Below are 8,931 nucleotides of genomic sequence, written 5' to 3'. Positions count from 1 at the left end.
CTATGACCTCAGAACTGTGCTGCAGACGCACTAACCACTCATTCGCCGTGCCGCCCATTAACCTATCAATAGGTGATAACTAAAAAACGTGACACACTTTCAGGTCCCGACCCACCAGTTGAGAAACACCGGTCTAGACCGTAAACATCATTTTAAAAATGTTCAACGTTTGATGAACAACCCTGTTATAGACGAAACCAGATAAATCATATCTCCAAATATTTATTAAGTATCCTTTTACCTTCATAATCACTGAAAGCGTTCTAGAAAGTTCTGGTAGTGACTTCTGTGAGCCGAGGCGGCCGGCACAAAATGGCCGCCGGGATGTGTAAGCAGTTCCGGGTTGGCGAAGACACTCAGGAGACCCCGACTCATGTCGGCGGGAATGACGCCGTCCTCCATGCCGAACATGTGCATGGACGCCATCTGCAGGGGCTTCGAGTAGAACCTGAGGTAAGAGATGACCACAGTTTGCAGCGCCCCTAAGCAATTTTAATAATGACAACCTGGTAATAACAAAATAACCGTATATTAATCTATCTTAACTACTTTATGAATCCCGATTTGTGTGTGAGGATGTGTGTGAACTCGAAGGTAAGATTGGCCCTCAAGTATCCAGCCCCAGCCCATCAAATGATAACATGATAGCGTTTGCAGAACACAATGCACGAGAAGCTGATATCAATGACAATAAAGAAAATTCAATCCGAGCAGTAAAGCAGCGATAACTGAAGCGCGAAGTAGCGAGGGGTCTGGTAAAGTCAAATTGTATAGCCCTTAATCACAAAATGTCTCAAAAGGACTGCATCCCCTGATATTGAACCAACATGCGGGCAAGGAAAAACTCAAAATGTCAGGACCAGAACGAAAGCAGGACCCATTGCGTTACGTTTCTCACAAGTTTTATTGGAGGAAAGAGGAAGGGCTGCGCCCACGATCCGGTGTTCGCTAGGCGCGGGAAGCAAGTCGCTCTTGTATTCGGATTGTGATCCGAACACGGAAGTGGATCTTCCGTAGCGAGCGGTGGCGGTGTCAAGGACGGAAAAACAGGTCGATAGCCGGGACAGGAGACCAAAAACGTGGTTGGGGTCAAAAACGGGTCGTAAGCCGGGACGGGAGAGCAGACGGGGTCGGGATCAAAAACGGGTCGTAAGTCAGGACGGGAGAGCAGACGTGGTCAGGATTAAAACGGGTCGTAGCCGGAGACAGACGGGAGCAAAAACTGGTGGGAGTCGGGGGCGGCATTAGGTCAGGAGGTAGATCGCTCGTCTTGGGATCAAGAGACCGCAGGTTCAATTCCCGGCTCCTGCGTGTTATATGTCTAAGTGTCCTTGGGCAAGACACTGAATCCCTAATGCCCCCAATAAGCAGGGAGGCGCCTTGCATGGCTGCATGGCCGCTATTGGTGTGTGAGTGTGTGTGAATGGGTAAGTGTGAAGCAAATTGTAGAGGGCTTTGGGAGGTCTATTTAAATGCAGACAATTTACCATTTAGTCAGGGTCGAAAAAGGCTTGCCGTGGAGACACTGAGGTTCACAGACGGACTGACAACAGGGGACTGACAAGACAGGGTTCAAATAGTGACAGGGAGCCAATCAGAACCTGCGGCAGTTGGCGCCAAATGAGCGGGCACTGCTGAGTCACATCAGTAATCATGACACAAAACCTCAACACGAGGAAAATAAGAATCCTTGAGAAGAGGAGAGGCCTCACAAGTGGTCTCCGTACTGCATCGTATCGAACTCTTTACGACGCACCCTTCAAACCTGCTGCCGGACTGACCTGAGGTGCTGCGCGCAGGCGCTTCTGAAGCCGGCCACGAGGATGGCGAACCGGAAGGCCAACGCTGGCTCGGCGCCCGACTCCTGAAGCGAGCACAGCATGGCGACCAAAGCGGCGCCCTGGCTGAAGCCGAGGATGCCATCGAAGGGGCCTTGCCGCTGTGCCGCGTCGCGCACTGCCGTCACGCTCTCTTCCAGGCCGGCACTCTCCTGGCAATCCTGCTGCGCGCTGAAGGTCCGGACCGCAGGGTCCGAGAACCACCAGCCTCGGCCGTCGCTCTCCCCGCTCTCTTGGCCTGAACAAATGCGTAGGTATCCTTAGAATTTGAAGGGTAAATGGTAAAACGGTAAATGGTCTGCATTTATATAGCTCTTTTCAAGTCAAAGAAGACCTCCCAAGGTGTCACAGTCACCCGGATCGGGAACACCTGTGCTCAGGATTTGGCGCCAACAGCCGGGACAGCTGATTGGCGCACCCTGTCCATTTAAATCCTCAGCTTCCGGAAACAAGCTGTCTGATTGTACTATGCTACCTGTTGCCATCTGCTCAGAAAGCCCGTACCTCCGACTCTTCGCCTGCCTCCATTTTTCTTCTACTTGATCTCCGTTGCCGACCCGTTTGCGAATTTGCCTACGACCTGCCCTGCCCGTCTGACTCCTGATCGCTCTTCCGAACACGACGACGCCCTTCTTCTCCAGCCCCGACCAACAACACGACGATTACGCCTTGTCATTCCTTCCTTCCAATAAAAACCAAGAAACAAGTGCAAGTGATCTCAGTTTTCCTTCTGTCTGACACAAAGCGCTTTACAATGTTCTTCACACAAACCCATTCACACACACACACTCACACGCCAATAGGGAGTCAGCCATGCAAGGCTTATTCAGAAAGTCTTGTTTTTCTCTTTGAGGCAGGGCTGCCAAACTCATTTGAGCTCAGGGGCCACATGGTAGAAAAAGCACTCTTGCGAGGGCAGACTACTAGATTAGAGAGAGAATGAAAGAGAAAGAAATAGAAAGATATAAAGAGGCACAGAGGAATAAAGAAACACAAAGAAGCGAAAGAGAGACAGAAGAGTAATTGATAGGACGATAAAGGAAGAGAGAGATAGAAAGTAAGAAATAGAGAGAGAGTGAAAGAAGAGAAACAGATAGTGAGATAAAGAGAGAGAGAGAAAGCGAGAAAGAAAGAAAGCAAGAAATAGAAAACTTGAAAGAAATGAAAAAAAAATTAAAAGAATTGGAGACTGGTAGAGACAAAAAGAGAGAACAAGAGATGGACAAAGAGAGAAAGAAAGATTTAAAAAGTGAGAGAGCAAAAGAGAGAGAAAAAGAGAAAGTGGAAAAGAGAGAAAGAAAGAATAAGAAACAGAGAAAGAGACAAAACAAAAAAAGAGGGAAAGAAAGAAAGAAGAAAAGGGGAAAAGGGACATAAAGAGAGAAAAGGGGAGGGGGGAAAAGAAAGGTAGAGAGATTAATGGGGGCGTTAGGGATTCAGTGTCTTGCCCAAGGACACTTCGACATGTAACACGGAGGATCCGGGAATGGTGTTTTGCTTCTTCCTTTAGCATCACTAAAAGCACACAAAATTCTGGACTAAATGAAGAGGCATAAAGTGGAATAAAGTGGAAAATGCCGTAAAGAGGGGCATCTTAATCCACACCGTTAAGTGAAAATGTCGTCTGCAAATGCACAAATTCTAATTTGTTTATTATTTGAAGACCATTCTCAATTCAAACAATGTCTAAAACATCCAAATATAGGACTCTTTAAAAGTAAATCATCTCCAATTCTGACGTTGTCCAGGGTTTCCCGCAGAAAACTTCCCAGGCCTGGCGGTCAGGCTTGGGACCGGGTAGGAATTTAATTTGACCGGTGTTAAAAACCAGCATCAGTAAATGATGAGTGGTGGTCAGGGTGAAAGAAGGGGGTTCACAGTTCCCTTAACCACCTGTGGTGTGTCTTGGGCAATGACAGCCTGTGGCGGCACCAATCCCTCTCCAGGACACACAAAGACACACACACAACACAGGAAACAGCTTGTACTGGTTTCCATGGTTACCAGTTGCAGGTAGGATTGTCAAAAAGAGAAGGGAGCAAAAGCTTGGTGGCCAACTGTCACGAGGGAGACCGGACCAGAACGGAGGCAGGAGGCAGGAAGGGAGAACTCAATTGCGTTGACGATCAAAATTTTTATTTACCAAAATAAAAATCGTCCAAAACTCAGGGACAAGACAGAACAAACAGGCTTTAACTAAAAACGTGCAAACACAGGTTTCTTCCGACTCAAACAAAACAGGACAGAGCAAAACAGAACGGGAGATGCAGACAGAAAATGCAATGAGCCAGCACCCGCAAAATCCACAACCCACCCTTAAGTAGCACACACGTAAGTTAGCTGATCTGCTTCAGCTGGTGCCCAGGGGGCGGGGCCAGCCTGTCGCCATGGCGACCATGCTGGACATGACACCTACTAAGCTTATACAGCACTAAAGGGAAAGTCTTTTATCCATTACCACATATTGTGTTTTCTCACAGTTGCCAAAAACGGCCTCTACTTCTTAAAACAATGTTTTGGAGGTTTTGCTGACTTCCTTGGGAAATTGGCGTAAAATCAAGTTTGGATATAAATGCGATGAAGGAATTGACAGGAAAATATTGCCTTCTCACTATATTTCAAGTCTTGTGGAATAGCGAAAGTCTTTATATATTTGTTGAACAACAATCAGAAAACGTGCAAGTTAATAAACCCGTTATTTACCAAGAGTGGTCTATTCCGCCACCTAGTGGCTACTCCACAAATTGCGCCTTGTGTCAGTTTATGCGTAAAGAGGGAGGCGCCATTATACGCGTCACTTCCGGTATTCAAAGACTTTAAACTTTAAACGTATAAAACTAACCTTCCTCCGGGATGAGCAAGTGTGGCGCGTCCATGTACACGAATTCGACTTTGTTTTTAAGAAGTTTTCTTAGGGCTCCGGTCTTCCCCCGGAACGAGGCACCGTTCTGCCGGTAGCCGTGCACGCACAGCACACGTAAAGGAGCCATGGAGGGATTAGCTAACTGGCTAGTTGCTAACGCTATCTGCGTCACTTCCGGTAGACTAGGTACTATTTGCTAACAAGTTCATAAAAAGTTCGGTTCCTGAAACTGTACCACATTAATTTTGGCACTGCCCCTTTGTCAACACTTTCTAGTGGGATAAAATTGACACATCTGTGATTAAATCAATAATATGTGGCCTGCCAGTAATGTTGACTGCATTATTAAATAATGTTTAAAAAAGGAAAAATAATAATCACCATTTCACCAGATGATGGCAGCAGTCCTTTGGCCACTTCCCCCTTGGATTTCTGTGATAATTTTAGCCCATGTCATTTCCAACATGGTGACTGTAAATAAAAAAGGAAAGTTGACTGTGAGGGCCAGCCCTTCCCGGACAAGTGGAAATTGGAGTGTTTTTTTCACTTCAGCCAAATTTGCCAAGAGACTGTAGCTGTTTTCAAAGAATATAATATGAATAAGTGACTTTGCCAGACAAAACATGCTGACTACAAAAAGCTAACTGGAAACGAACGCTGTGAAAAGGTGAAGCAACTGGAAGCTGAAGCACTGCCAACCTTTATTTATTAAATACTGTTTAAAGAATTCCAGGTTGAATAGTAAGCCCTCGCACAATTTTATCTTACCAAATCTGGCCCAGTTTCTGAAACGTTTGGACACCCCTGCTCTAAGACATATACCTCAAAACCAGAACAGAACCTTTATTGTCCATCTTTTTATCATTATGGCTCGATTCTACATTTAATGTGGAGGAAAACCATACATTTTTGTCCATACAGCCTTCCCAGAACCAGAAGTCCATTAAAACTAATAATATTTGTAAACATTCGCGTATTTTTATGTAGCTTATCTGCACATACGTGACCTTAGCACGTGACGACACCATGACGGACGGTAGTAACCCTTAGTTAACCGTGAACAAGGCCAGTGAACAGTAGACAACAGCAAAAACAGCTATTCTATTCAACACCATTCATTGGCAATGATTAGTCAAACCAATATTGTGCAAGTGTCCAATGAGGTTGCTCACCTTGTCGGAAAGCACAAAAAGCGCTATTCAGAGAAACGAAGGATAGCATTAGCAATGCTAGCTACCGAGCGATAGAGTCTTCCTCCTGATATACTCACGCAACGAAACAAATCCTCCAATCTGTTTGACTTTACTCAATACCATCTGTACCACTACATTGCAAATGGAGTGTCCCCATACACCAGTGCTAATCTAAAAGCTTCTAAAAGTCTGGATGCGCACCATTTCTTCGTAGCTTGTACGGCTTACTGAGCTTTGTAAATGTTTCCCTCACGCAAACGGTTCTAAAACACTTTGAATCTAAACTCTTAGGGAATGTAATAAAATGGTAACACTTTTGAGCATGTTGAAAATATTTCCACCCATCCATCTATGTGGACTGCTTGTCCAGAGTGGGGACAAGTGATATTACGTTTTCTCTTCCTAACGTTCGAAACCTCTTACCTTACCTCACCAGAGGGGAAAAATGGACCGCCCAACGTGGGGCTCGAACCCACAACCCTGAGATTAAGAGTCTCATGCTCTACCGACTGAGCCAGCCGGGCACTCCGGAACACAGGTACATTTGAGAATCACAGCTTTAGACATTACAGTGGGACCTCGCTACTTCACGCTTCGACGTTCGCGGATTCAGAGCTTCGCGGGCCTAAAAAATAATAATAGTAATATGAAATAACTTTTTTTAGGCATTTTTGAAGGGGCGTCGCTATTTCGCAGATTTTCACTTTTCGCGGGTGGTTTTGGTCCCCATAAACCGCGATAACCGAGGTCCCACTGTATATAATTTAAGCATAGTAATTAAACGGAAAATTTTGCGCCCAACGTGGGGCTCGGACCCACGACCCTGAGATTAAGAGTCTCATGCTCTACCGACTGATCTAGCCGGGCACTCCGGAGAACAGGTACATTTGAGAATCACAGCTTTAGACATTACAGGGGGACCTCGATACTTCACGCTTCGACGTTCGCGGATTCAGAGCTTCGCGGGCCTAAAAAAAAATAATAATAATAATATGAAATAACTTTTTTTTGAAGCATTTTTGATGGGGCGTCGCTATTTCGCAGATTTTCACTTTTCGCGGGTGGTTTTGGTCCCCATAAACCGCGATAACCGAGGTCCCACTGTATATAATTTAAGCATAGTAAGTAAACGGAAAATTTTGCGCCCAACGTGGGGCTCGAACCCACGACCCTGAGATTAAGAGTCTCATGCTCTACCGACTGAGCTAGCCGGGCACTCACAATCACGGGTACATTTGAGAAACAGAGCTTTAGGACATTAAAGTGGGACCTCGCTACTTCACGCTTCGACGTTCGCGGATTCAGAGCTTCGCGGGCCTAAAAAATAATAATAATAATATGAAATAACTTTTTTTTTAAGCATTTTTGAAGGGGCGTCGCTATTTCGCAGATTTTCACTTTTCGCGGGTGGTTTTGGTCCCCATAAACCGCGATAACCGAGGTCCCACTGTATATAATTTAAGCATAGTAATTAAACGGAAAATTTTGCGCCCAACGTGGGGCTCGAACCCACGACCCTGAGATTAAGAGTCTCATGCTCTACCGACTGAGCTAGCCGGGCACTTCGCAAATCCAATCAAATAAAAACGGCCACGAAGTCATTTACTGGCCTAAAATTAACACTAATATATTTGTGAAACACAGCTTTAGGACATTATATAATTTAAGCACAACAATTAAACCGAACATTTTGTCACATATATGTACTTTTCGCAACCCCCCGCCCCCCATTTTTTTTACGAGTGAATGCGTCAAACGTTCCATGGCTGGTCTTATAGTAATGAGAATTCCGGCTCTTTTTAGAGAACTGGCTCTTTCGGCTCGGCTCACGTAAAGTAGGTCGGCTATTTCGGCTCCCAAAATGTTTTGCAGATTTTCTTACTTATCTTACTAATATCAACGAACCATTATGTGCCAATTAATTGATTTTGAAAATGCATTATGCTCGTATATAATAACATACTTGACTGAATCCCTAATGCCCCCAATAAGCAGGTAGGCGCCTTGCATGGCTGCATGGCCGCTATTGGTGTGTGAGTGTGTGTGTGAATGGGTAAGTGTGAAGCACATTGTAAAGCGCTGTGGGAGGTCTTCATTGACTTGAAAAGCTCTATAGAAATTCAGACCATTTACCATTATACTATTTACCATTTACCAGCGAGCGGCTGCCTTTTCCAGCAGCTGCCCTGTTATCTCTCACTTTTTGTGATTTATTGTTTTATTGTCTGCTCCTATCTTCGGTGTTTTTCTTCCCGTTTGACAACTACACTTTGGATGACTTTCTATCCTATGGACATGGGTTTTAGCGCACAAAAATGCGTTTATTCGAGGAGTCAACTCCCTGCCCTGACGAATTCTCGTGTCGGCGTGATGAGGGGGCCTATGGTGGAAGCTAAGCGGCTAGCGGCGTTATAAGTCTTCGGTACTTTTCGTAATCATGGTAAATGCGAACTCACGACCAAATAAAACCAATGAGTGCTGGTGGAAAACATCGAAGCGCACAGGGAGTGCAGTTGCTGTGTTTTGCGGAAACGTGGCTCACGTTTAGCATTCCGGACGCTAACGTGTAGCCACCCGGAGCTACCCGGAGCAATCCGGCTTCAACGCCGCTAAACAGAGACACAAAAGCCGGGGGGAATCGGAGAGGAGGCGGACTCGCTAACGCGAGGTGGTGTATCCCTGGACACAAGAAAAGATTTCCATCTGCCGCAGGATGTCGAACTTTTGGACTAGCGTGTGACGTCATCCACTCCGCAACAAGCACCCCTAGGGCATCATGTTAATTTGTTAATAAACAACAGGGTAGACTGCTGGAAGTGTGAATTTCCTTACAGGGATGAATAAAGTATCTATCTATCATTTTACCATTGCTTCAATATACAGTACACATTATTAACCGTGTACTGATAGTTTAAATTAGATAACCGTTAACTAATTTAATATTTCAGTTTGTTTATACCAATCAAACAACACAGAGATGGCGGCGCTCATATCGATTAGTCAAAAGTACCTTCAGGAGAGGAAAAAAGAGAAAAAA

General features: G+C 45.3%; 1 protein-coding gene and 3 non-coding genes across 4 annotated transcripts; all 4 read right to left on the bottom strand.

Annotated features, from left to right (window-relative positions):
* Positions 1-209: 209 nt before the first annotated feature.
* ovca2 (OVCA2 serine hydrolase domain containing) lies at positions 210-4,846 on the bottom strand. The gene is made up of 3 exons (XM_088321637.1): positions 4,681-4,846; positions 1,787-2,076; positions 210-453 (listed from the first exon to the last, which is right to left on the bottom strand). Exons 1-3 carry the CDS (start codon positions 4,826-4,828, stop codon positions 250-252), a joined length of 642 nt encoding a protein of 213 aa, XP_088177763.1. The 5' UTR covers positions 4,829-4,846; the 3' UTR covers positions 210-249.
* Positions 4,847-6,345: 1,499 nt separating this feature from the next.
* Positions 6,346-6,418, bottom strand: trnak-cuu (transfer RNA lysine (anticodon CUU)). The gene has a single exon. It is a non-coding gene; the product is annotated as a tRNA-Lys (tRNA).
* A 618-nt stretch (positions 6,419-7,036) lies between these two features.
* On the bottom strand, positions 7,037-7,109 carry trnak-cuu (transfer RNA lysine (anticodon CUU)). Its single transcript has one exon. It is a non-coding gene; the product is annotated as a tRNA-Lys (tRNA).
* A 273-nt stretch (positions 7,110-7,382) lies between these two features.
* trnak-cuu (transfer RNA lysine (anticodon CUU)) lies at positions 7,383-7,455 on the bottom strand. Its single transcript has one exon. It is a non-coding gene; the product is annotated as a tRNA-Lys (tRNA).
* Positions 7,456-8,931: the final 1,476 nt, after the last annotated feature.

Source organism: Urocampus carinirostris, chromosome 17 (assembly GCF_059441175.1).
Source record: "Urocampus carinirostris isolate Australia breed hairy pipefish chromosome 17, RoL_Ucar_1.0, whole genome shotgun sequence".
NCBI lineage: Eukaryota > Metazoa > Chordata > Actinopteri > Syngnathiformes > Syngnathidae > Urocampus > Urocampus carinirostris.
Note: the sequence above shows the minus strand (reverse complement) of the source record. Positions and strands in the feature narration are given on the sequence as shown.

Coding starts and splice junctions, on each gene's coding strand:
- ovca2 (XM_088321637.1), bottom strand. CDS start 4,828: ATGGCTCCTTTACGTGTGCTGTGCGTGCACGGCTACCGGCAGAACGGT. Junction 2,077..4,680: donor CTTGCTCATCCCGGAGGAAG/GTTAGTTTTATA, acceptor GCATTTGTTCAG/GCCAAGAGAGCGGGGAGAGC. Junction 454..1,786: donor GAAGCGCCTGCGCGCAGCAC/CTCAGGTCAGTC, acceptor GTCATCTCTTAC/CTCAGGTTCTACTCGAAGCC.